At 45.8% G+C, this 27,753-nt stretch overlaps 1 protein-coding gene across 1 annotated transcript in view; it reads right to left on the reverse strand.

Moving 5' to 3' along the window:
* The window catches only part of COL4A6 (collagen type IV alpha 6 chain), a 189,400-nt gene that overhangs the window by 20,068 nt on the left and 141,579 nt on the right, over positions 1-27,753 (reverse strand). The window contains exons 12-28 of the mRNA XM_068962536.1: positions 26,431-26,484; positions 19,791-19,850; positions 18,510-18,554; positions 17,969-18,022; positions 16,792-16,861; positions 15,660-15,767; positions 14,438-14,578; positions 13,396-13,500; positions 11,525-11,685; positions 10,857-11,036; positions 10,156-10,339; positions 7,187-7,240; positions 4,425-4,496; positions 3,915-4,022; positions 2,577-2,798; positions 2,046-2,207; positions 220-390 (exon numbers count right to left, since the gene is read on the reverse strand). Coding sequence (XP_068818637.1) covers positions 220-390; positions 2,046-2,207; positions 2,577-2,798; positions 3,915-4,022; positions 4,425-4,496; positions 7,187-7,240; positions 10,156-10,339; positions 10,857-11,036; positions 11,525-11,685; positions 13,396-13,500; positions 14,438-14,578; positions 15,660-15,767; positions 16,792-16,861; positions 17,969-18,022; positions 18,510-18,554; positions 19,791-19,850; positions 26,431-26,484 — 1,951 coding nt within the window. The remainder of the gene's footprint in view (positions 1-219; positions 391-2,045; positions 2,208-2,576; positions 2,799-3,914; positions 4,023-4,424; positions 4,497-7,186; positions 7,241-10,155; positions 10,340-10,856; positions 11,037-11,524; positions 11,686-13,395; positions 13,501-14,437; positions 14,579-15,659; positions 15,768-16,791; positions 16,862-17,968; positions 18,023-18,509; positions 18,555-19,790; positions 19,851-26,430; positions 26,485-27,753) is intronic.

A 27,753-nucleotide genomic window follows, 5' to 3' on the forward strand; every position in this document is an offset into this window, starting at 1 on the left:
CCAGGAAGAATACTGGAGTGGGTTACCATGCCCTCCTCCAGGGGATTGTCACAACCCAGGGATCGAACCGGGGCCTCCTGCATTGTCGGGCAGATTCTTTACCATCTGAGCCACCAGGGAAGCCCTGCTCACCTCCCTCCCCATTCCCCTTTCCTAGGAAGAGAGGAGGGAGGAGGCAAGTTGGGCACCCACTGGTGCCTTCTTGATCATTTTACTTACCCTTCAGACCTGGCAGCCCTGGCAACCCAGTAGCCCCTGGCAAGCCTGAGTTTCCCAGGAAGCCAATTGGCCCTGGTGGTCCTGGAAGCCCTTTCAGCCCAGGCAGGCCTCTCTTTCCAGCTGATGCAGGGAGACCTATCTCGCCTCTTGGACCTTTCTTTCCAGGATGTCCTGAATCAGCACAGAAGAGAATACATGATAGCTGTCAAGTGAGACTATCCAGATCTGGGCCACTGCCCATTCCCCTGGCTTCTGGTTGGTTGACTTGTTGGGGTTTGTAAACAGCCTTTGAACAATGGGCCACGCAGGCTAACAGGCAGAGTTGTTTTCAGTTGGCTGACACATAGCACTTATCACCCAGGGTGTCCCACCAGCGGCTACCTTTACCAGCACAGCACTATAGCTGGCAGGGGAGATGAGCAAACCCCTTCTGATGACAACTCTTCTCCCTTTATGAATGTGGTTCATACTTTAGCCCCTGAATGGAGCTCTAGGGAGCCAGGGTGGCAAGTGGACTCTAGTTTCCTGGTACTTCCAGCATGAATCAGTCCACAATGGCTGTTTCCTGAGCCAACCGGTGAAGTAGAGGTTAAAGCCCAACAATTGTTGCAGCCTCCCAGGGAGTCATGGATCAGGGCCGCCCTTTTAATCCCTCATGCAAGCAGTTAAGTCAGCCAGTTCCTTGGCATTAGAGTTGAAAGACCCCCTAGTGCCAAATACTGTAGAAATTCCCAAGGCCCATCTGGTCTCCTAGGTATTCTGAGACTTCTTTCACCGGGCTTTCAGTTGCTCAATGGGATTAACCTCTTGAGCTGCTGCCAAAGTGGAATGTTCAGGTACAAAGCAAGGAAATTAAAAAATCAAAGGATCAAATCAGTGATGACAGAGGTATTTGGGCCCCCAAGGACCTAAATGAATGGCTGGCTTGGCTTTCTATGGATTGAAAAGCATCATGTAGCTGGGAGCCCCAGGATTCTAATGGGAGGCTGTGAAGGGGATTCCACAACAAGGGAAGGAAATTCAATGGGGGCCAACCCCACAGTATGAGTTCAGGGACCCCCTGGCCTTACCAGGTTGTAATGTATAGTAAGATAATTCCCTGAGAGGCCAAGCTGGTGGGGGTGTTAGTCTGTGAGCTTGTGTGCTGTTTTCTCACCTGGAAAGCCTATGTGAAGACCCCAGAAACACACAACCACAAAGAGGATTAAAAAAGATATTAATAGTTGTATACAAACTCAACTTCAGTCACGTGGCTAGGAGTCAGTGGTGAAAAGGGTGGTGTGAGAAAAAGGCAAGCTGCAAACACTAGGCTGGAACCAGAGGATGTCATGCCCCACTGTGGAGTGAAAAGCACTTTGGCTCTGGGTCCTCAGAGACCTGCTGGCCCAAGAGGCAGGCTGCCAGGGTCGGGGCATGGGGGCGGGGTTTGTGGGTGGGCGGGCAGGGTGTGGGGCGGGGTTTGTGGGTGGGTGGGCAGGGGCGTGGGGGCGGGGTTTGTGGGTGGGGCGGGGCGTGGGGGCAGGGTTTGTGGGTGGGGGGCGGGGCGTGGGGGCAGGGTTTGTGGGTGGGGGCGGGGTTTGTGGGTGGGTGGGCGGAGGCCATGGGGGAGGGGCGAGGAGTGCTCATATTTGAGGGTCACTTTTTGGAGGCTAAACTTTTTCAACCTGGCACCGTGGGGGGCTTGAGATGTCTAACGCAGGTTAGACAACTCAGTCTCCTTCTCGGCTCTGACCCTGTCACACTGCTGTTACTGCCCCTCAGGGTGCCAGGGCCCCAAGGCCCAGCTTAAGTCTGTCAAGTTGGGGCTGCTCCTCTGAAGGACCTACCTGAAATGCCTGGAAAGCCTGGGGGTCCGCGGAGCCCGGGTTTGCCCTTGATGCCAAATAGACCACTAGGGCCTGGGGGGCCTGGCTGACCCACATGGCCTGGTATTCCAGGGCTGCCCCGCTCACCTTTGGGGCCGAGCAAGCCCGACTTCCCAAGCAAACCTAAGGAAAGGAAGAGGCAGATGATCACAGCCTGGATTGATAGCAGGGACCACTCATCAAACCACCTTCCAGCAGAAGAGCCCAGCCCCAGGATGCCTCCGATGTGCCACTGTCTCATCAGCTCCAGCCTTGCTGCTAATTATGGGCTTTGCAAGAAATCTGACTATGGATTCTAGATACTTCTGGAATTACTGACACAGGAGAATGGACTCAGGTGATTTAAGAAAGGCAGAGAGAGAACACAATGACTTTTCATTTCAAGCTGCTAGTTCATCCATCACCCCAGATTCATGCAGTTATTCATGCAGCTACACCAGGTACTGAAAGCCTTTCTGCAGACTGTCAAATAGGTGGGGAAAAGAAAGTCACCCTTGAGTCCTGGAAGGCCAGAGTCTCCAGGAAATCCTCTGTCCCCAGGCAGTCCCTGTAGACCTTGCTCCCCCGGAGCACCATTTTCAGCACCAAGGATGTCACCAGGGGCTCCCTTGAGACCTGGTAAGCCAGGGCTGCCAACTTTCCCAGGCAAGCCATCTTTTCCAGGGAGCCCAGGAAACCCAGGCAAGCCCTTCTCCCCATGAGGTCCAGGAAACCCTAAATGTGAAGAGTCAAAAAGAAAAGGCCATGGCGGTTTAGAAGTCATAGGTTTGGTTAGAGGACTCTGACACAGATTCTTTTTACTACTACAAAAGTTGTCACATTAGTAATGTGTGGCTTTCCTTAAAGGTCTCTAGTCCTGGGAAGACTTGCCCAGTGGCAGGGACTGCAACGTGTGACCTAGAGGAGGTTCTAGCTCAATGAGGCCAGGCCTTGGGCAGAGCTCAGCAACCCACTCCTGGGGCTCCTACAGTGGCTGAAGAGCACAGGTTAGAGCCAGGACCTCCTGTCAAAGGCCTGGTCTCTTCTGGGGTTGTCCAACTCCCGTCCTCATGCCTCCCTCTTTCTGGATGGTGGAGGGACCTGAGACACCAATAAACCCAAGGAAATGTGGCCTAAGATGAGCCCCCTACTGCTGAGCAGAGGTGGTTCTCAGACTGAGGATGCATCAGAATCCCCGGGGGCAGGGGTGCTTGGGAAAACCCAGATTGCCAGGCCCATACCCCCACCCTGCCACAAAACTTCTGATCAGCAACTCTGCCAAGGGGCCAAGGAACTGCATTACTAAGAAGTTCCAAGGTGATGCTGATGCGGCTGGCTGAGGGAACACAGTTTGAGAACCGCTGGTGCACTGTAGCACAATGAAGCTCAGGTTAGAACAACAGGGTGTCAGCCAAGGGTCTGAAATATGCCAACTTCCCTCTCCCTTATCTGCATCTCTTTCTCTGACCTTTCAGGAGTTGATCCAGGGAACTGCCAGAACATGCAGTCAGACCAACTGACAGAACATGCGGTCAGATCACCCGGCAGAGTCCTAGCCCTGTCACTAGTGACTTTGTGATCTCAGGCGAGTCACTTTCCATATGCGCCACAGTTTCCTCTGCTGAACCTGAAGGGGTTGGCTCAGCTCATCACAAATGGCCCTTATTGCTCTGAGACGCTGTCCTTCTATAGCTCTAAGCTCTGTCTTGTCTGACTATGAAATCAAAACCACCCCACTTACACCAGAGCACAAACCTAACTTCCTACAGTGGGTGGATGGCTACCACAATCCAAACACATACTCACACAACAGGAGAGGCGGGGGGCAGGGGGAGAAGCTCCTTTTCTTACCTGGCAATTCAGGCAGGTGAACCAATCCTGGACTTCCGGGGTCTCCTTTATTTCCACGCAATCCAGGTTGGCCTGGAGCCCCAGGGAGGCCACGGGCCCCTTTAGGGCCTGAAAACCCAAATGTGAGTGGTAAGGGGAAAGGAACGTTGGTGTGGCTATGATTTGTGATGTCCATTCAAGAATCCTAGTCTTAGGAATTCCCTGGAGTCCAATGGTTATGACTCGGTGCTTTCATGCCAAGAGTGAAAGTTCGTTCCCTGGTTGGGGAACTAGGATCCCACAAGCCAGGCAGTACAGTCGAAAAAGAAAAACACCTAATCTCTTGGAGGGCCGCTCTTATTCTCCCCTCCCCACACAGCCCTCTTTAGCAGCCATTCTATTCCTCAATTCTCACGGCTGCCCTCTCAGGAGGAACGTGGATCCCCCAGTGCTACTGGGCTGTCCTTGGCTTACTTTGGTACATGGTCCTTACATGTGTGTTCAGTGGCTTTTTCTGGCCTCATTCCATACCTGGGAATCCGGGAGCTCCTGGGAGTCCTGATGGACCATATGGTCCAGGAATAATACAAGGCAAGGTGATACCTGTAAATGGTAACATGTAAGCAGCTGAACCGATCGAGTCAGGGATGACTTCCCCCTAGCATGCTCCTTTACTTCCATTCCATTGAATGCAACAGCTAAGTTATTCTTTCCACCCAGAAGCTGGGAGCCCATGCAGAAAAATCTTGGCTTCAGAAGCTCTTGGGAGTTACTCCTAGTGCAATTGCTCATGGATAAGAATGCCCCTAGTGTCCTAGTGCGGGGACACCACATTCTAACAAAGTCTCCTGTTGTGTAGGAACAGCAGCAAACAGCAGTTGCCCATTCACCCTGCCCTCAGGTGGAGCCCCTCCCTAGAATGCATGCTTAGGGTTAGTTATTATTATGTCCACATGACTAAATTGGAGGGTTTGAAGACAAGACCCCTCAAGTTCACATGACTGCTCTTTTCTTAGAATGAGGCTTTTCCCAAACCACTGGGTTCTTTTGACACTCGTCATTTAGGATCTACTGAAACCTATCCATTATCCTTGGTCAGATGGACCCATATGTCTGCACCAAGCAAACACTGAAGTCCACTTTCTTGATCATGACAGATGGTGATCTTTTGCTCATCTCCTCATTTGAAACTGTCAACTCTGCTACTGGGAGAAGGGGTCGTCAATTTCAGTATTCAAGACATTGAAATTGATGCGCATAGCCCTTCCCCTAGCAAATTCTTCCTCACTCACTCACAGTGCAAATAAAAAGTCTACAATCACAGAGGGGAGGTTTAATAAAATATCAGTGAACGAATTGTTAGTTGGCTCCTTCAGAGACCATTTATAAACAATCGCTAATTAAAATTAGTCTTGCCTATTCATTAAAACAATTCCCAGAGATCTACTTTAAGTCACAGAGCCCACAGTTCTAAGAAACTGCTATAGCTTTTGTCTGTACTTAAATCACAAATTACATCTCTTAAAGATATGTATACAACCTGTGATTCAGACAGCTTATTCAACTGGCTGGCATTCCTCCCCGAGAGTCTCGCTTTCACTTTCTAATACAAAAGCTTGATGGCATTTTTAGCCCACCTGTTCTAAGTCCTAAAACAAAACTGGGAATTCAACAGTATAATGTATTGGTTAAGAGGTTGGGCTCTGAAGCCAGACAGAGCTGAGCTTGTATTGTAGTTCTACTACTAACTAGTTGTATGAGCAAGATACTCAACCTCTCTGAGCCTCATGTGTAAAATGGGAGCTACTTATCTCATATGGTACTTGTGAGGATTATATGGAATAGTGCTAATAGTACTTAGCACAGTGCTGGGCACCCTGGTATATGCTCCATGAATACTAGTTTTTTAGTATCTTACTTAAGGAGGAGTATTCAGAAGAGCTCCTCGAGGCCATCCCCTAGATTCTACCTCATTCAGGTTAGTGACATATTTTGTAGCCTTGGCAGCAGCTTTCTGCCTTCTAGACTTCAAGCTCCTATAGTTACATTTTCACAGGTGGAAAGATAGCCACAAGCCTGATCTTCCTCCACAGCTGGTTATACCCATCTCCATCCTGCCAGGTGCTGAAATGATGGTGCTCTTTCAGAGAGCTATTTCCCTACTGCAGAAAGATGCTCTATGAGCAAGCATCTCATGAGGGATGAGATGCTTCATGGGGAGAGGGCTGCCAGTCCTGCCCTCAGCTTTGGACTAGGCTGAAGAACTGCCTCCCTATGTGGTATTCTGAGAGGGACCCTGGAGAAAACTCTCCTGCCCCAACTATTTCAATAGTTAATTGACTTTAATGTATCAAATATTGTAGTTCCATTGCTCTATGGCTTCAAAAACAAACTGAGCAAAAGATAAATAAATATCTCTGGGCCAGTCCAAACATGAAACCACCTATCCTCAATTTATCATATCAATTTTATAGATGATTTTCACTTGTGATCACCAGAGGAAAACAAAACCTTTAGAGGATGGGGCTGAGGACAGGCATCTGGAAAGGTTACAGGGAAGGAAAAATAATGAGAAAATGGAAGATGAGTAGATACCAGAAGGAATCAAGGGCATGCTTCCTTTTTGCCTTAGACCAGTCCTGTACAACACACCACATTTGTGTATTGCAAGCAGAGGGTCAAAATGGCAAGAAGATAAGGACTTCAAGTCATACATCTGGCTCTCTTACTTTACATCAATTCAGAGCCTTCTCCCCAACAAAGCAGAAACCAGCTTTACCCATGTTCTATTTCACAAGTGCAACAAATGACATCCTTATTCAGAATTTGCCCATTAATGCCAAAACTCATCTTCAGAATCAAAAAGCAGTTCTGGTTATCAAGATTCTAACATCTCAGTTGATTCCAGGTCAAATGAATAAATATCAGATGTATGGATCCTTTTAGGTAACTCCCAAGGCAAGTCATGGCCTCAGTTACGTTCGTAAATGAAGATACTCAAGGCAGAGATGAGCGAAGCCATCAACATGCATGATGAAGGTGCCCAGCCACTTGCAGAGATTGCGTGCCCACTTCTTCTGTCCTCCCTCCCAGAAGAGGTGTGCTAAGGAGCCTTTGAAGCAGTGTCAGCATGAGCCTTTGTACCCCAGCCTTAGGATCACCCCTCCCCAACTCAGGCCTCCAGTGTGGTGCTCAGGCCATTGTGAATATCTGAGATAAAGTGAACAAAAAGGAAGGGGGGGAGGGTTGCCACCATTGGCATTTGAGAACCTCTAGACCTAGCTAGGTCTCACCTCCCTCTGTGTCTAAGTCTTTTTTCCCAACCTCCTCCTTGCAGCAGCAGTCACCTAGACCAATCAAGTAAAGAAGAAAATTAAACCGGGATGGAAGTTCTTTGAGGCCCAAGGAAAGTCTTGTCTGTAGCCCACTGATCAAATTGTCTGGATAGAGTGGAGAAAACTGGCATCCACACAGTAGCCACTGCAGTGATAACCTGGGTGATTGATTACTATGAGCATCTGGATCAGAGCCTCTCTGGAAACAGCTAGTTGTCTCTTTGCCTAGGGTTTGTAATAATTCACACTATTAGGTTGAAAAGCTTCAATGACTACATTCCCTTTCCTGGCAATGTGTCCTAGCCTGAGCCACAATTGGCTGGAGTGAGTATGTTGAGGAATGACATCTTCATCTTTCATGGCAACAGTCATGTCCACAATTGCAAATGTTTAGGGCCCACAGGTGAAGTGTTTTTAAATCTGTGTAGAAAGAAAGCTTGGTTTGAGGAGTTATATTTGGTGGCCATAGAGAGAAAAAGAAAGCTAATGCTCTTAATTGAAGTCACTTTTTGGAAAGTCTTGGTACTGCAACAAGAATATTTTCTGCATAAGGCATCTCCCAGGCTATATAGCTTTTTTAGATCACTAGATTCGTGAGAACTTTCCAGGCCCAGGGGTAGTGAATTTTGGGACAGAAATGGTCCCGTGGGCTTCCTTCCATTGACTCAGCCTGTTTTCAAGCAGTTTGAATATTGATAATATCCAAATTTGAGTGTATGTAAGTTTATAGGTACCATGTTAATATAACTCAGTTTAAAACCTAGTTGCCTGCCAAACAGGTTGACCTAGAGTGAAGATCCAGTTGGCAGAGGGGCAGTGGAATGACCATGAGTACTGTCTCTGGGAACAAAGGTGGAAGCAAAATTGTAGCTGACACCAAGACTTCTAAAAGGAAGCGTATTTTGTTTGATAAAATTCCTCACAATCTTGCTGTAGGGAAAGATGAGGGGAAGGGATAGGGAGTTTGGGATGGACATATACACACTGTTATATTTAAAATGGAAAACCAACAAGGACCTACTGTATAGCACAGGGATCTCTGCTCAATATTATGTGGCAGCCTGGATAGGAGGGGAGTTTAGGGGAAAATGGATATGTATATATATGGTTGAGTTCCTTCGCTGTTCACCTGAAACTATTGTTTGTTAACCGGATATACCCTAATACACAATAAAAGGTTGAAAAAAAATTCTTCACAACCTTAAGAGGAATACTGACTTGGACTGAAATACTGACTTGGCTTTAAGAGTCGTGAATGATCCATTTTTAACTTGTACTATTATATCAATTCACAAAAGTACATTTTAAAACAAATACATTTTTTTACAAGACCCAGTATCTGTCTTCTTTTTTGGTAATTCTTCAAGGTGATGAGGTGGAAAGAGGAGACATAGATCTAAGAAAAACCCTCTTGGTTATGGGGAAGGCCCTTTTCTCTGTGTGTATATTAGTCTCTTGTGGAGTACTACACTATGCTAGGCAGACTGAGAAACACTGAAAAGGATTATTCTCCTTCCTTAGTCTCCAAAGGCTTATAATGGGTTCAGTTCAGTTCAGTTCAGTCGCTCAGTCGTGTCCGACTCTTTGAGACCCCATGAATCGCAGAAACAGTAAAAACATTAATGGAGGGAAATATATAATCTAACTGGCAATGACATACCGTAGGGGTCAAGAGAAAGCTTAGTGAAAGAATTAGGGCTTATATTAAACACTGAAAGTTGGATGGGATGTGAGTACATAGACAAGAAGAGTATCCCAGAAAAAAGGCAACATGGGCAAAATGTTGGCGGTAGAAATGAATATACTTATTGTGGGGACAGTGAGAGAAACTGTTGTTTTAGTGTTTGGTTTTCATTATGAAGAGTATGAGATAAGGCCAGGTTAGAGAGGTTGGTTGTGTCCATGTCTGGAGACTTTTGAATTCCAGTCTGAGGAGTTTCAGTAGAGTGTTTCTCTGTTCAGTAGAAACCGTTTGTGGCTTTGGACTAGGGGAGTAACATGAGGGAATCAGCACTTTACAGATATAAACTTGGCAGCAGTATTCCTAGTGGATTTGAGTGGGGGAAGTCCAGAGGTAGGAGATGTAAAACTACTTAGGAAATTGTTGTCATTCATTCACCCAACCATCCATCCCAACAAGCATATAGGTATTTGATAAGCTAGACATGAGATAACGAGAACTTAATACCAAGAAGGGGAAGGGACGATTATAAGAGGTATTGCAAATGAAGGAATGAGACAATTTTCAAGTTTTGCAAGTTCAGATGACTGTAAGTGTGGTACCACTAATGGGAACATAGAAGTTGTGGAAAGACAGAAGTTGGGATGAAGAGCTGCTCTAACTGTGTGCAAGAAGGGAAATTATTAGCATAGCACATTAACAATCTATAAGCAGAGCTATCATTCTATAATTCCTGAAATTCAAGTAGAAAAAGAAGTGACGTAAATAGAAAGGATTTAAAGTGTGAAATGGAAATCAGGCTAGATAGAACTAGGGTCTCTTCTCAATCTGAGATCTTATGAATTAAAGAAAGGTTCTTCCCTGCTGATATTACCATACAACTTAGAGGATACCTTTATTGTCCAATTTCCACTTATTTCTTTCATGACACTTGTAGTAAATGGTCATCCAGCTTCTGTCTAAAATGTTCCAGAGATGATGGGCTCATAACCTCCCAAAGCAACTCTGTTACACTTTTGGACTGTTCTATTAGGAAGTTTTTCACTAAGCAGAGCTGAAATCTCTATTGTTCTGTGTACCTGTACCACAGTGCAATTACGATCCCTTTTCCACATGAAAACCCTCTAGAGGATTGAGAGCAGTGATTACAATTAGTCTTCTTATGACACATTTCATATATCTAGGTCATATCTATACTCAAGGAGTCAGTTTTCCAAGCCCAAACCCATCAGATTTGCTTATTCACCTGGAACTCCACGAGGGCCTGGCTGCCCTGGTAATCCATCTACTCCTTTATCTCCAGGAAGTCCACGAGGTCCAGAAGCCCCTGGTAGCCCAATTCCTGGGGGGCCAGTTGGACCAGTGTGACCTTTTTCACCAGGAAGTCCTGGTAACCCCTTTTCACCGGGGAAGCCCTGTGCACCATCACCCTAGACAACACATAGGAAAGAATGAAAGTGTGACTTAAAGACACATCTGCCGAGCCCTCTGACAATAGGAAAGAGACACATAACCAGTGGGAGCAAGGCTTTTTTTTTTTTCAGTTAAAATTCTTTATTACTCTAGTTTTTCAATCAATTCCTCTGAGTTGAGTTAACGGGAATGAAGCTTGTCAACCCTGCGTGATCTGATAATGCAAAAGGCTCCAGGTGAGGGGAGCAGAGATAACAACCCTGTACGCGGGGCAGGGATTGGTCACAGAAAGCAGCTGGATTGCCTGCAAGGGAAATGTCCTACGAAACTGAAGCATTTTAAGTGATAATGGTCGATTGTCACTAGCATTTATCAAGTGAGCCAATGACCCATTCTGAGAAAAAGATTCCCATTTTGCAGAAAGGAAAAGCACAGTGTTAGTGACAGAGGTAGGAAGCTGCCATCAGCCTCCTTCCCCTGCCAAGTCAAGTGTGAGGATTTATAGCACTAGTCACCCAAGAAAAATCAACTTACCAGAAGGCCTGGCAGCCCTGGTAAACCTGGTATTCCATCCTTGCCTGGGGCTCCTGTCTCACCAGGGAGCCCCTGGGGGCCAGGATCACCTCGTTCTCCTGGCATCCCTGATCCTGTGCTGAGAGTCGGGTCCCCTTTCTTTCCTTTAGGGCCTGTTGGACCTCGAGGCCCAAATACACCCTGACAAAAAGAGAAGGGAATGATCAGGAGATACAGACTTCATGGGATTTTATTACCTTGCATAGATTCGACCTAAAACAAGTCTTTGGGTACATTTTAGCACAAAAGAATGGACACTGGATTATGTCATCACCTTGGATTATCATTGCCCATTTATTTTCTTACCCTTTCTAAGTTTTGAAATCTTTGAGGATGGGAACTTTGCCTTAATTCAAATTTTATTTTCAAGGCCTGACACAGTGTGGGTCAATTGTAAGTTATTTTGTGGAAGGAAGGGAAAAAGGAAGGAAGGGAACACAAGTAGGTTAAAGCAGAAAGGGATTTTCAAGATAGCTAAGCAGATTTCTTCACATTACAGATCAAAACCCTGAAGGTTTGCTTTATCCCCATCTTTCTTTTATGTGTTTTAAGAAAGTGCTTGTTGAGGAGTGAGGGACATTTGACAAGCTCCCATTTGATCCCTCAGGGCCAAGTTTGGTAAGACTTACTGGATCCCCTGATGGGCCCTGTGCACCCCCAGAGCCTGGATCACCTTTGGTTCCTTTAAGACCTGGAAGGCCCAGAAGTCCTGGTGGCCCAGGCAGGCCTGGCTCCCCAGGTGGCCCCATGTTGGGGACACCACCATCACAAGCACAAAAACCTGGGTCCCCTGGAGGAAAAAGAAAAAAAGACAACATTAAACTAAGTGGGCCATCTTTACAAGAAGAAGGAAGACTCGCCAGTTGTAATTTGTGACTTGAACAACTCCATGGAGGGAATCAGAAGGCCTGCAGAATGAACTAGCTTCACTCTCTATCAAAGTACATCTGTGTTAGTGATTTGGATTTCATTTATCTAGGGTAGAGCCCAGTCTAATGTGCCATCAGAGTTGAGAACCACTGATCTATACTAATCAGCCTGGAATCCAAGCTACTTGAAGGTTCTATTCACCAAAATGTCTTTTGTACACAGAGACAGTGCCAAAGAAATTAATGATAGAGAGTTCAGCAAAGCATCTTTGAAGAGATAGCATGGAGTCACTAGCACTGTGGCTCAGCCACCTAGACCATCTGTACTTACGGTCTAAGAGAAGAGACTTTGGGCTGACATAGGTGACTCTGAGTTTCCCTAAGATCCCAAAGGGCCTCTTCCTACTTTTAGAAGATTGATAATCACTTGATAGTCACTGAAACTCTGAAAGGACAATCTCTTCTCCAAATAATCGTTTCTCAAGTGTCATCCATGGATGTCCTGCCTGAGTTTGAGTCACCTGGGACACTTGTTTACAAGACAGCTTGCTGGGCCTCACCCCAGGACTAATCAATCAGACTCTCAGGTGGCCAGATCCAAGAATCTAATTTGTAGTCATCTCCCCATGGTGATTCTCATGTCTAGTGAATCAGTTGAGAATTCCTATCATCATTCCAGACTTAGAGAGAGAAAGAAAACCTTCTGGCACCATGGGAATATAGAAGGAGAGGCATTAGAATTGGCCCTGTTTTTAAGTAAGAGAATGGTATTAAGCAGCACACTAGCTCTGCAGTGAGTCAGGGAAAAACAAAATTGGCACCCTAGGTCAAGACTTGCAAGTTAATATCCTTTGCCCCCAGCAGTTTTCCCGGTGTCTCAAAAGTAGAGATGGAGCCTTCAAAAATGTCTGAATGAGCTGCTATACTTAGGTAGTACCATTTTATGATAGGGCAATGAGACAGGAGGGGAGTGAGTGAAAACCTCTCTGAGGTTGAAGAGAGCGATAAATTCCTTTGAGAAGAGATCTTGGTACCTGAATCCCCCAGGTCATCTCCAAACCTCTCTTCAGCAACTGTTGACACTTTCACCTCTTCCTCCACCTTGCCCTGGGCTGCAACCATTATAAACTGATTTATTTACACTTTAGCATCTGCCCCTTAGAGCATGAAACGAGGAATGACCTAAAGCCAGCAGGAAGATGGAGTGCGCAGGGCAGCTGAAGGCTGGGGCAGTCAGTCAGTCCTTCAGCATCAGGGGGACTGGAGTTGTTTTCCTGGATCCAACTGGCTTTTTCAGAGGTTCAGGTCTTGACCTTTCCTGCAGGCTAAAGGTAAGGATAAGTGACTTCCTGCCTTGGCCTTGCAAACCGAGAGGGGTCACAGGATATGCAGAATAGCTTCTACCGGTGGAGGGGCAGGAAGAATGGCCTGGGGGCCACTTTGTCCTGTGCAACCTCAATCGCCAGCCTCAGTCTTAGAGCTCCAAACATAGCACTTTCGACAATCTTATAATCACATCAAGATCCAAGGCTGCTCTTGTTCAGGTTCCCAAGGCTGTTGGTTGGCTCCTTCCCAGGGGGCCTTCTCCAAGGAGTTTGGGGAACAAAGAAACCTAAGCAGACAAAGATCACCTTTAATTCCTTTGAGGCCTGGGTGTCCTTTTGGACCTCGTTCCCCTCGGAGTCCCGGCGATCCCGGTTCTGTGCTCTGTAGGGTTCCCGTCTCAGATGCTGCACCTTCAGGAAGAAGGAACATAAAAGCTTGGCAACTTACAAGAACCTGGGCTCATGCACAGCAGCTCAGTCACCAAGAATCCTGGAGCATCAATGATCAAAACAGAGATACCCTCCCCCAAAAAAACCCAAGACAGGGACCCAAAGTCTGTAGCAGTTTCCCAACTCTGTTGACTCAATTTGCTCTACTTCTACTAGTTACAGGACATTCACTATGTTCCAGACACTGGGGACATGGAAATAAGCAAGGCAGCTTCAGCGACTCAGAAAACCCTGTGTCTAACCCAGGAAGTCCTCTTAGGACCAAAGAGGAGATGGGGGCGAGCTGCAGCGGTCAGGGGATGTAGGTTACAAAGAAACATGCAGGGTGTATTTCTAGCCTTTTTTCTTAGAATCTAGAGTCTCATCCTCAGGTAGATGATCTAAGAAGAATAAGCCCTGTGGAGGCTTTCAGCAGCCATCTATGAAGATCCCCTGGAGGAGGAAATGACAACCCACTCTTGTATTCTTGCCTGGGAAATCCCATGAACAGAGGAGCCTGGTGGGCCCCAGTCCATGGGGTCGCAAACAGTTGGACACAGCTGAGCACACAGAGACATGAATATCCAGGCTTGGTTTCTAATTTCTTGAGCTTTCAGCACATCCCGCTGGAGCCCTGAGGACCAGGGCAAGCTTAAAAGAGCCAATTCTGCTCTTTCAAGAGCTACCAGTCCACAGGCTTAGGGGTTGAGAGCAGTGAGGGGTGAAATGAAATGACTACAGAAGTTGGAAGGCATTGGGGAGTGTCTGGTCACTGAGATGGCCCTCGCTCGTCTTCCTTGATGAACACTCTGATTGCTGTGGTCCCTAACCTGTGAAATGCTCCCTCCTTCAAAAATCAGGACTGTTCTACAGTCTGGATCACAAGCGAATCTTAAGACCAAAGGGAGAAACAACTTACCAGGTGGGCCTGGTAGGCCTGGCAGGCCTGGCAAACCATCTCTGCCAGGGAGACCAGCTGCCCCGGTTGTGGTCCGGCCAGGGTTTCCTCGTTGCCCCTTCAGGCCTAGAGCTCCCTGGGTGCCCAGAGCACCAGGGCCACCTGGAAGGATAAGCCCACACAAACATGTTAATCATATCAGCCTCCTCTGCAGGGGAGTCCAACTGGTGCCATATGTTAGACACTAACTCCAAGGAAGAGTTTGGGAAAGTATTTGCCCCTCTCCTGCAGCTAAGTTAAAAGGGTCCCTAGGAATCATCTAGCTTAACCTCCTGGGAAACAGAGGCCCAAAGCTGTACAGAAACATGGTCAAGGGCCTAGAACGTCTCAGTGGCAAACATGAGAGAGAAAACTGGGACTCCAGCTCCCCATTTCTAGATTTTTTCCACCTTGGTGCTGGGATCAACTGTACCTCCTCCAAGGGGCTGTTTTTTTTTTTTTTTAATTTTTATTTTTTGGCTGTGCCATGTGGCATGTGGGATCTTAGTTACCCAACCAGGGATTGAACCTCTGCCCCCTGCATTGGAAGCATGGAGTCTTAACCACTAGACTGCCAAGAAGTCCCCCAAGGGGCTGTTTTAAAAGCACAGATATCCTTACAGAGGCCCATCTCTGAGGAATTTAGAAACTGTTGTTTTTAAAAGTAATGTCTGGCTTTATATTTGGGACATCAGTGCCTCCCAGACTCTGGTGTGCCCTTTCTCTTTTTACTGCTGATAGAGTGACATATGGGTGTGTGCCTCCAATGACTGTTTCAAGGGCATCATCCACAGGATCCCGGGGCCATTTACTGCCTGGGTTAAGCACACGGTGAAGGTCTGGGTGCAAACTTTCCTCTAGGCTTTTGTTAGCTCCTTCTGGCCAGCATCAGCTGCAATGGCACATCCACAGAAGAGTGACAGCGCTCCAGCAGTCTAACCCAGGCCTCCTCCTTGATGGTCAGGCCTCACTGATGGCCTGTCTATCTATGGTACATTATTGAGGCCAAAAGAATGTTGCTTACCCAGGCCCTTTTCTTATGTACATGTGGCCTTGCACTCACAGTGGGGAGCTTACTGACTAGGTCTACCTTTCTTTTGACTTTGGTTAACTAGGTCCCCAGACCAGAGGTATAGCAGGGGATGCTGAGTGCCAGAGTGGACAGAGGACAAATCTGTGCAGCAGGTGGGTGGGTTTGTTTCACCTGGTAAAGCCGGTAATCCAGGGGCACCAGGAGGGCCAGGTAGGCCCTGTATGCCTTCATCTCCTTTAAGGCCTGGGAGGCCTGGCATACCAGGGTCTCCAGGATAACCTGGCATTGCAAAGAAAAAAAAAAAGCAGTAAGCAAACCAAAGGAGGCCCACAAATGTCACAAAATGCCTTGAAAGAGTTGCAAGGAGATGTTCTCAGGTTGGAAGTGCCTTTCTTGCCCTTCACAGGTCTCCCAGATGCTAATGTGCTCATGTGATGATGGGCCTATTTGAGCTAAGGCTCTCCTAGTGTTCAGAACTGGACTGGTTAGGGCTTGCCTTCCATGGTAAGATCTGATGAGTACTAGGAAGTTTCTCCTACCACTAGTAATCTTCTGTCATGCCTCAAACGTCTACCATTTGAGTTAAGGTGTTGAGGTGTACCCTTCAAGTTATACACAGGTTTCTTGGTCGTGGAACACAGGAAGCCACTGTCAGCCACCAATACCTCAGCTTTAATGAGTTTACCAGACAGGGCATGGGCCTGAGAGGCTGTGAGGAGAGGGATTAGTTAGGAGATCCGAGTGGACAGGTACTATAGCAGAAGCCTTTGGTTTGAGCATCTGGATCTCTGGAGAATCCAAAAGGAAGAATTGGACACATATAGTAACTACAACAAGGAGAGGTAAAGACAAACTTCCAAAGTGTCATACTACTGAGCATTGTTGACCACTTGTTCCCCTAGCCAAAGATACTTTCCCACTTCCTGTGAAATTGTCAAGCTCAAGCATGCATGGGATCACATACATGAGACTCTGTGTGTCCCATTGCATCAGGCTGAAGTTACCCTAGCTGAGAAGATATGAATCCTTTCCTAAGCATCACTAGGAGAACCATTTTTAGCTAATCAAGACCCAAGCCAATGCAAATCCCAGATTGGTGACCTAACACAAACACAGATTAATGGGGATTGGCTTGTTTGCCTAAAACTCTGGAGTTCAATTCATTCCCCAAGTTCAGGATCCATAAATGGCCCTTGTGGTGTTGGGTTTAGCAGCAATCCAGTGGCTGACACAATATCCTTTAAGTAATTACAGGGGATTCAACTTTCTGTTTTTTCCCACTCAACTCAATGAAAAGTTGCACCTGAGATCACAGCACCATCTGTATCGATGAAAATATCTGGGCCTGGCAGGCCAATGCCACCTTTTTCACCCTGCAAAGATTAAATACATTAAACACAAATTTTTCTGTGACCTCATCACCTAAGATCATGTTCCCTCAAAACCATTCCCCAAGAGACAATGAAAGATTCCTCTTTCTGTAACCCCTTATTTTGAGGGCCAGATTGTCCATAGGTTAATTTCAAAGTCCAATAAATTTAAGATGAAGGTGACACAAGGCAGGCTGGAGGCCTGACACTCAACTGCAAATCTGTCGAGGACAAGGGGTCCTGATTTATGTTGCAACCTGACTCCAGGACAATCTGCTTCTGGACCTGGGAAACATATTGCAGGAAGAGACAATATGGCTATATTCAAGAGGTGCTGAGGAGGGGACAGAATTTTAACTTTCTTTCCCATGTTTGGCAGGCTTGAAACTCTGCTACTGTCACTGCCCTTGTTATTGGATGACATCAAGCTGAGGAAGTTAAAAGAGTCCTACTTTTCTCAAAAGAGGGACTCAGGTACCAAAATCAGATAGAGTGGCATATCCAGGGTGGGGTGGCAGGAGCCACTTGCCCCAGGTTCAGGCAATAAGGGGGGGTGCATCGTCTGAAAGAATTTAAGAATGATAACAAAACCCCAAAGTTGCTGATTCTAAATGATATCAAGAATAGAATATTTCTCCTTGTAGGGATGGATATGCTCCCACACCCTGACCACCACTTTTTAGTTTACCACTGATCAAGTCGTGTCTAAGGAATGGTCATCAGCTTTGTGTGTTCAAAGTAGCTTGCATGCATTTGGGGTAAAAAGGGTGACATCTAAAATATCAAAACACTAAAAAATACCCCATCTCATTATGTAGGCATTTGCTATGATCTAAATGTTTGTGTCCAAGGTGATAATATTAGGTGGTGAGGCCTTGGGGAGGTGACTAGGTCATGAGGACAGAGCTCCCACCAGAACTCAACCATACTGGCAACTCTGATGTCAGATTTCCAGCCTCCAGAACTATGAGGAATAAATTCCTCTTGTTTATAAGCCACCCAGTCTTTGATATTTTGTTATAGCAGCCCAAATGGAGAAAACAGCATTTATACTAATTCCTTACCCTTCCATCTTCCCAATCCTGGATTTTCACTTCCCACCAGCATTACCTTAATTCCTGGGAATCCATTAAGCCCGGGGAAACCTGAAGACCCCTTCCTGCCCTGTGAAAGAAACATAGTTACAACTAAATTGAGTGTCTAAGAGCATAAGAGAGGTTGGTTTTTGGATTAGGCCAGGACAAATGGCACAGGGATTTTGGCTTGCATTCCAGAACATGCATAGATTGTACCTGACTCTGGAAGCCATAAAATATTCCAGGAAGCAATATGGTGCTAGGTAGCCAACTTGCATGTTAGTGGGTACAAAGACCACAAGGCTAGAGATGAATATAAGCAGGCTGGCCTGGCTAGGCCCTGATATCATGTTAAAGAAGTGTGACTGCATTATGGTACTGAACTTCCTGCACACTCATCTTCTTGGGTAAAAACAATAGAAGTGAGAGGCTGAGATTCTATCAACCAAATAGAGGTAGACAATTTGCATTATAAGCGGTGTTTCCCTTTGGATGGATGGTCATGTTAAATAAAGTAGGAGGGTCTTCTGGTCGGGATTTTATACACTAGACTTTAATGATATTAGCCAAAATACCTGACTCCCCGGAGGGCCTTGGACTCCTTCTAAACCCATGGGACCCTGTAAAGAGAATAGAGGTACCTTAGAGAGATTAATAGCCCACAGTAGACAAAGGCACTGGACTTACATAACAAAGCTCTCCAACTGAGTTCAGGATTTAGCAGCCCCTAAAAATCAGGTAAGAGAATGTTCCTAGACTTGGCTTAACGACTTCTTTCTATGCACTAATCCATCAGGCTGAATAGAGGCACAGGGAATTTTTAAAGAGCTAAATAAATGGAAACATTTTAAGTAGTAGGTGGAATTTGGTAGAAGGGCTGGGTGGTATTATACTTAGTCTGTATTAGTTCCAAGTCATGAGCTTTTTAAATAGATTCTGGGAGGGCCTCTTGTCTCTCACCCCAGATGTATTCTTTGCTGGTGATTATATGTTTTCAAGACAAGGGAGTAGAGGAGAGTGGAGACAGAAATGGCAGCCTAATGGATGAACACTGCTGAATACTCAAGACTCTTAACAAGCTTCATGACCAAGCTAAAAACACAATGAATGAATTCTCTGACATGTTGCTTCTTTAAGGTGAAGGTTGGCCAGTTGTTTACAAGCTAAGACCCAAGTGCCTGAAGCTAGAAATCAGACAGACTAACAGTTCTGTACTTGAAGTGAGATTATTATTGGAAACTATTGACTTCAAATTCACTATGTTCTAGAACTTCCCAGGCTGGTTTCTGTTCTATAAAAGTTGCACTTGGGCCTCTCTCTTGCATTCCTGCATATTGCCCCCCTCCCAGGATAGGATGGAATGAAAGTAAGAAAACATTCACATCATTCTTTAGCCCAGAAGATAATTATATGTGAGGACAAAAAGAGAGTAAATGGGCTGAGGAGCCCCTGGTGTAGAAGGTACATCATTCCTTATTCAAGGGAACCACTAAGTCAAAGGAGTGGGGCAGAGAAGAGGAAGAGGGCTTAGGGACCTGCCTGAGGGTTGAGAAAGAGAAATAAGAGAAGATCGCCAGTCTATGTCCGATGCAGGATACAGCATGCTTGGGGCTGGTGCATGGGGATGACCCAGAGAGATGTTATGGGGAGGGAGGTGGGAGGGGGGTTCATGTTTGGGAATGCATGTACACCCGTGGTGGATTCATGTCAATGTATGGCAAAACCAATACAGTATTGTAAAGTAAAATAAAGTAAAAATAAAAATTAAAAAAAGGAGTCCATCAGGTTATATAATAGAAAGATGCAAACAAGAAAGAAAATGGACCAGCTGACTTCACAGATCCAGGCATTCATACCCTTGGTCCTGGCAAACCAGGAATTCCCTTTTCTCCTTTTTCTCCAGCAATTCCAAATCCCTAAAGGAAAAAAGAAACCACAAGTTATAACATTGATTTCCTCATAGGTCTCCTGGCTCCATCCAAAGTGAAAGTGTTAGTCACTCAGTCATGTCCGACTCTGTGTGACCCCATGGACTGTAGCTCACCAGGTTTCTCTGTCCATGGAATTCTCCAGGCCTGGAGTACTGGAATGGGTTGCCATTTCCTCCTCCAGGGGATCTTCCCAACCCAGGGATTGAACCCAGGTCTCCTGCATTGACAGGTGGATTCCTTACCACTGAGCCACCTGGGAAGCTCATTTCTATCTAGGCATGGTCTAGAATCTTGCAGGCCTTAGGAACATTCCCAGAGGGACTGCAAGATGGTCCCCAACCTCTCCTGCCCTGCTCACAGGAGGTAAGGGCATGCAGCCATGGACATGACTTCAGGATCTTCTAAGGACAAGCAGAAATCCCAAAAGCAGAGTGAATGAAAGCACTTTCTCCCCTCTGGGTCCAGGGCAAGCATATTCGAAGAATTCATTGCTAAAGTGGATAAAGTATTTCACGACAAACGTAATTGAGTTACTTGTTGTCAGTGTTTAGAATTGGACTTTCTGGAGCATAGATTTTGGAAAATAACATTTAGGCCTATTAAGAGAGTAAAGAAGGCAGAGAAATCTTCTCACAAGGAAGCTTGTGAAAGACACTAAATGTTATGGCACACGTCCTGTTGTCCTCTTGATGTGATCTGGCTCAGCTGGTTATAAAAAGCACTGCTCCAAACCCATTTGTAGAATAGTTTTTTTCCTTCTTCTTTCATACTCACAGCATTCCCATGGGTACAGTTGCTTGGCTCCCTTAGCTTTCTAGGCCCAAGTTGTTTTTTTTTTTTTTTTTTAATGTGAGTTGTTTTTCTTGTTGTTGTGGTTGTTGAGGTGAGGAGTGTATGTCTGTTAAGGATCCAATTCAAAGCAGGCTTTGGTTCCAACTTATCTTTTCTGTTTTCTACATCTACAGTTAGGAGTCAAATAGCTCAGCCCTCATGCTGAATAGAATTTCTATTTGAATGGTTCGTGGGTCAAACTGAAAGTAAACTTCTTTGAAATCTTAGTTCTACAGCTCAAATTGGACACCAAGGCATGATGCCCCCTGGTGGCATGTGTCTATTGGCATCTGAAGTCAAACACTTCATGGAGCCTTCCCTGGCCTATGGAAGGAAGCTATGGCAGCCTGGAATTTTCCAGGCAAGAGTACTGGAGTGAGTTGCCATTTCCTTCTCCAGGGGATCTTCCCGATCCGGGGATAGAACCCAGGTGTCCCACATTGCAGGCAGATGCCTTACCCTCTGCACCACCAGGGAAGCCCATGGCAGCCCAGGTTACCCCCAAACTCTTCAAGCACTAAAATGGGTTCTAGATGAAAGTCTATGAGCAAAAGGTCTGTATCACATTCACTTCTGTCTCCTCCAAGGCATGTTACGGTAGGCTGAACACACACAAGGTGGTCCAATACATATTTGTTGAATTAAATCGAACCCAGGGAACAAAAGTGTTCAAAAGGGTGAGGGGAAGAATGTCTAGGAACCATCTCACAGCCCCTACCTATATTGTCCACAGTTGTAAAGACAAAGGGGCCTTGTCCTTCTTCGGAAAGCAAATGGACCCTCTGGACTCTTGCTTTCTCAGAGAGAGGGTCTGAGAGCTTGAGCTACAATGTGAACAAAAATAAATACACACAATGCTTAAAAAGGAAAAAAAAAATTATAAAGCAATTTGTGTGTGTGGGTTAAAGCCAATAAAACATAGATGACTTGGCAAGATATTGGGCTGTAGACTCAGCTTGTCTCCCAGCACATGGAGGCCCCATACAAGGCCCTGCTGAACAAGCTGTTCTAGCAAGATGTCCTGGGCCCCAGCCCTGTCCCAGTCAATGCTTGTCATGACCTGACTTGCACCTGTTGCTCTCACACCCCTTCTCAGCCATGGCCAAGAACGCCTCATTAGAGAACTAGCTTAGCTGTTTACAGGTCTGCTCTCTAGGGGTCTTGGTCTCCTGGTATTTTTGGTTCAAGGATATTAGTGGCTGTGTAAAAACTCAACTTCACTCACATGGCCAGGAGTTGAGGGGGTTCGGCAGGATGAGGAGCGTGGTGTGAGAAAAAGGCGAGCTGTAAACACTAGGCTGCAACCAGGGGCTGTCAGGCCCCACTGTGGAGTGAGAGACGCTTTGGCCCTGGGTCCTCAGAGACCTGCTGGCCCAAAAGGCAGGCTGCCAGGGTGGTCACCCTCTGCTCAGGCTCCTCTCACGGCCCCCATAAGGACCATGGAGAAGGGCAAGGCCCATCTGCACAACCAGGGCAGGAAGGCAGGAGGGAGGCTGAAGTCTGAAAAGAGGGGCTAAGGCCACAGGGGAAGGGCAGGGGGTGATCATATTTGGTGGTCATTTTGGGGAGGCTAAACCACAGGAATCAGTTCAGCTTGGCACTGCAGGGGGACTTGAGATGGGAAACTTGAGAGGTTAGACCAGTCAGTCTTCCTCAGTTCTGATCCTGTCACACTGCTGCTACTGCCCGCTCCGGGCACCAGAGCTTGGGGCCCAGCTTAGGTCTGTCAAGTTGGGGCTGCGCCTCTGAAAGCCCTACCTGAGATGCGTGGAAAGCCTGGGGCTCCGCTGAAGGAGAACTCCCACCTGCCCAGTCATTGCCTCAGCTCCACCCAACAGTCACCTCAGGATTCACCATTTTGTTTTCTTCTCTCTCCCCCATCTGCCATGTTGCCTTACCCTTTGTTTGCTGGCACCTTGGAGGGCACAGAGGTAAATGACCAAGAGTCTCCACAGGAGCACCTGTGGCCTACGTGAGAGTGTGTTGCTGGGACAATGTGGTGAAATGTGTGAAGCTGGGGCTGAGCCACGAAAGCAGAGACGCTGGGTGACTGCAGAAGGGGCAAGGGAAAGAAGGGGAGGCCTAAACCAGTCAGGTTGGCCACTTGTCAGCTCCTGCAAAAATCTGGGCTAGAATGGAAAGAAAACAAACGGTTGAAGGGAACATTTCGGATTCTCTAGAGATTTCTACCCTCAGTGCTGTCTTGCTTCTCAGTGAGTATGGATAAATGAAAGCTGATGTGAGCGTTCTGGCTTTGAGAAGTGTCTTCCTTTCGAAAAGTTCAGAGTATCTGAAACATGTTCCCACCTTTCTTCTTATGACTCTTCTGACAGAAAGCAAGAAGGTACCTATGAATGTTCCCACTAAGCAGATAGAGATATTAGGAGCAAAGGAGTTATAGGATTTGGCCAGGGTTGCACATGGAATCCATGCCAAAGTGGGCTGAGAACTCTGGTTTCTTGATTCCCACTCTCTGAAAATACACTGTACCATATAAAGAAAGGCATTTTTCCAGCTTGGATGTCTTTACAGTCAGCTGGGGTTTCTATTTGTCAGATCACACTGTGAAGCCCTGGAAGTGCTGAGCTTGAAAAGGCATTGCGACTTATTACTGTTCATTGCTGTCAGTCTGTCTTTCTTTTACAGGGCAAAAGGGAATGGAGTGAAATTGCAGGAGGGGAATTCCTCTGAGGTAGAACAGGGAAGAGGATGGGAAGGAGGGAGCCAGTGAACAGCAGAGCATCAGAGATCACACAATCCACCACCTCCATGACAAGAACCAACCGAACTGTAGGGGGCAGTGTGGTATGAGGAAAAAGCCTGGAACTGGCTAGTATTCAAGAGAACCGCATTTCAGTCTCAGTTCTGCTAATAACTTGCTGTATAACTCTGGACAAGACTCTTTACCTCTTCAGGCCACGGTTTCCTCATCAGTACAGGGATATAAGCTCAGCCCATCTTGCTTACATCACAGAAATGATGTGTGACTAGAATCTATGTGAAATGCTCATAAAGAAAGGTACAGATTTGATCCCCCAGCCCACTTGCAAAGTACTTTATATCTGTGTGGTCCAATAAAAAGATAATGTGAGCTACTATGTTATTTTCAGTTATTTAGTAGTTTCATTTAAAAGTAAAACAAATAGGTGACATTAATTTAACAATGTTTTATTTAATCTAATATGTCATAAATATTAGGGCTTCCCTGGTGGCTCCGAGGTTAAAGCGTCTGTGAGAGACCTCGGTTCGATCCCTGGGTCGGGAAGGTGCCCTGGAGAAGGAAATGGTAACCCACTCCAGTATTCTTGCCTGGAGAATACGGGCTTCCCAGTGGCGCTAGTGGTAAAGAAACCAGCTGCCAATGCAGGAGATGCAAGAGATGCAGGTTACATCCCTGGGTTGAGAAGATCCCCTGGAGGAGGGCACAGCAACCCACTCCAGTATTCTTGCCTGGAGAATCCCACAGACAGAGGAGCCATGTGGGCTACGGTCCACAGGGTCGCAAAGAGTCGGACACGACTGAAGCGACTTAGCACAGCATAGCACAGCACATCATAAATATTGTTGTTTCAACACTGAAGTAAAAATTGCTTAAAAAATGAGATAGTCTCTATTATTTTCTTCACACCTAGCTTTGGAAATCTGTTGTGTGTTTTATACTTACAGCACAACTCGTTTCAGACCAGCCACATTTCAAGGGACTGGTAAGTGTTTGTGGCTGGTGGTTATTATATTGGACAGCACAGCTTTATACTTTGCAAAGAAACCTGACGTACATCATGAGTTGACCTCAAAACAGGAGAGATGACCATTGCCATGTGACATATATACAGAAAGGTTCAGAGACTTACAGTCCCAGACCTGGGGTTGGGGCTGAAGTCTAGGTATCCTGTCTCCAACAACAGGATTCTTTCCCTTTCTGAATCATTAGATTCTGAGTTGATTAAAATCAAAGCCATTGAACAGATGGCTCTCTGTGCCACTGGCTCTACTGGCTGGGTTTCCTGGACGCCAGGAGAGAGCCAAAGTGTTTCAAAGCACTGCAGGGAAGCACTGGTGTCCTCTGTTCTCACTTTTCCAGGAAGCCGGGACAGGCCTAGTCATCTTTGATTTATCCATTTCCCTCCCAACCCTGACACCCAATCCATGGAAATTTCATCAGTTCCTTCAGAACTCATCTTGTGGTTTAATAGATGTATCAAGCAAATGTAGTGGGTTGGCCTTGTTTCGATTCTGATTCCGAATAAGGTAATTATTAAAAAATATATTTATGAGATAATCGTTACTAATAATTATTTAAGTCATTACTGAGACTTAATCAGTGATGATGAAATCATCATGATGTCTTTAAAAAATCCTCATCTCTTAGAAATACTGAGGTGTTTGCATTGAAGTGCTATGTCTGTTACCGGCTTCAGATTGGCTGTGAGTTGCTAATTACTGAAGCCAGGTGATGGGGACACGGGCGGATCATTATGCCAATCTCTTCACTTTGTATATGTTTGAAATGTTCCAGAACAAGAAATTTCAACTTTTTACATTTTGAATTCATGTACTTCTCTCCATTTCCATTTTTATCACCCTAGGCCAAGACACCACCATTTCTCACCTGTACTGTCGCAGTAGCCTCCGTTTGCTGACCCCCACTCCTTGCCCCCATCTTCCATTACTCCCCCCACCACCTCCCACTACCACAAAGACAGATCTTCTTAAAAATACAAGTCAGAGCCTTCCACTGGCTTCTCATTACATTTAACATAAAAGCCACATTTGACCTACAAAAGTCTCCATGATCTGGCTCCTGCCTCTTTTTCTGGTTATTAGCCTTGCTCACTCTTCTCCACCCACCTTGAAGAAGTCTTGCTGTTCCTCTCAGGGTCTTGGCACTGTGGTTCTCTTGGCCAGAAACACTCTTCCCAAACTTTCACATGACTTGCTCCCTTATAATAAGCATCTCCTCAGACAGGCCCTTCTTGACCACTCTGTCCAAAGTTACCAATTCCATTCCCCATCCACACTTTGACCCCTTTTTATCATCTATGTATCACTTACCATGATAGGAACTTGTTCTCCATTCATTTGTTTACTTGTTAATTCTCTCTTCTCCCTTACCCCTCTGCCCTTTGAATGTACTTTCCTCAAGGTCAGGGACTGGTACCTATCTGATTGTTATTTATTGTTGCAGCTTCAGAGTCCAGCAGAAGGCTGGCATATAGGGGTCCTCAAAAAGTATTTGTTGTGTAAAAAAATCTAAGATACAAGGGCATTTAGGAAAGTAAAAATAGGATCACTAACATTACCATTTACTGAACAATTGATAAGTGCCAGGCATTTATTAAGTCCTTTTCATGCATATTATCTCATTTAATCCTCATAACCACCCCATTATTGTCCCCCTTTTTTTGGTAGGTTAGGAAACTGAGGCTTAGAAAAGTTAAGAAACTTGTCCAAGGTCACATAGCTAGAAACTGGTGAAATCAGAAGTCAAGCCTATAGGTCTGTTTCAACTCTAGAGCTTGAGATAATATCCTCTAAGCTATATAGTCACAAGAAGAACCTAATGTCCCCATGGATTTGAAAAACAAGAACATGTCCTTAAATGCCTTCTAACAATGAAAATGGTTAAAGTCTCTACAATAACCATAGGAGGAAAGTATTTCTGTTTGCTTTTTATTAGTATAGCTGTTGTCCAATCAGATCCTCAAATACATGTTGACCAAATAGAGAGACTTACCGGCAGACCAGGTGGACCACTTATTCCTGGGAAGCCCTGAGGCCCTGGTTCACCCTGGAAAATCAACCAAAGCTCAGTGAGTAGCAGCAGGCAGCAGTGAACATAAAGGAGATGGCTCCCTTGAGTTACTTGGGCCGGGCAGTGGGCAACCATAGGGTATCATGTTTGGGATTCCAGATGCTGATGCAGATTGCCCAGCCTCCACAAGTGGTAACTATGCCAGGATGTCTAAATGTAGGGAGCCCTTTGTAGCATGGAAAGGACCAAAGTCCATGGCAGGGGAAAAAAAAAACAAACAAACTATCCAAAACAGAATCTCAAATGCCCAGGTTAATTGGGAGGCAGAAAAGATGATCATCTGTTTTCTTTCCAGTGGAAGAAGCTGTTAAGTACGATTTCCTCTAGCAAATTGCTGGCTGCAAAGACATCAATGGTTTTGGGAAAAGAGTAATGATTACAGTTTGGAAAGTGCTGCATAATACTCTAGTCTGTCTTTCCTTGATATGCTTATTTACCAATTAGGACCCAGAAGGGGCTCCTTAAGGTTTGGGAACAGTTAGGAAGGCAGGGAATTTTTCATATGCTCCCAAACTGTTCCCAAAACAACGATTACTTCATGTCAACCTGGAGAATGCCTAGAGCTGTTGCTTCCACAAAGAAATGGGACTAAACACCTCCCTTGACCACAGATACAGGATCGATCACAAAACTAAAGGGATCTCCAGGAAGGAATGGAATGCAGGTTACTAAAAGATATCTGCACGGATTAACAGGAAACAGCCATTCAAATACAACCAGGTCTACACGCATATCAAAATACAGATTATAAAATACCTCACTTAAACAGGTTCAGCCTTGGTAGTTTAGATCAGGTGCAGTAGGGCATCTACTGCCACTTGGTGACAGTATAGCCTGCTTGCAGGGTCGAGTTCTGAGGGCAAATAGCTTCTTTAAGAGGATAACTCAAGAGCAGCCATTATACCCTATTGTTCTGTTACAGCACTTCGGGGACAACGTAAGTATTGAGAGGGTTGGTAGTTCGGAGGAAAAAAACTCAACTATTTAATGTTTAAGTTATTCAGCATCTTGATAACTGAATCTACATAACTGAAACACAGAGAATAGCACCTGAATGATTATTCAGAAACCCAGGTACACTCATAACCATATAGCAGAAAACAGACTCTATAAAACTTTCACAAGGGACAGAACAAAGAAGGATTTATTTTCCCTTCCAAACAAAAATCCATGACCCAGAACCTTCTATCTTAGTATAGCCTGGTTATTAGAGTTGAACTCTAGTATTAATAGGGAAAGACTTAT

The sequence above is a fragment of the Capricornis sumatraensis genome, chromosome X (assembly GCF_032405125.1).
Source record: "Capricornis sumatraensis isolate serow.1 chromosome X, serow.2, whole genome shotgun sequence".
Taxonomy (NCBI): domain Eukaryota; kingdom Metazoa; phylum Chordata; class Mammalia; order Artiodactyla; family Bovidae; genus Capricornis; species Capricornis sumatraensis.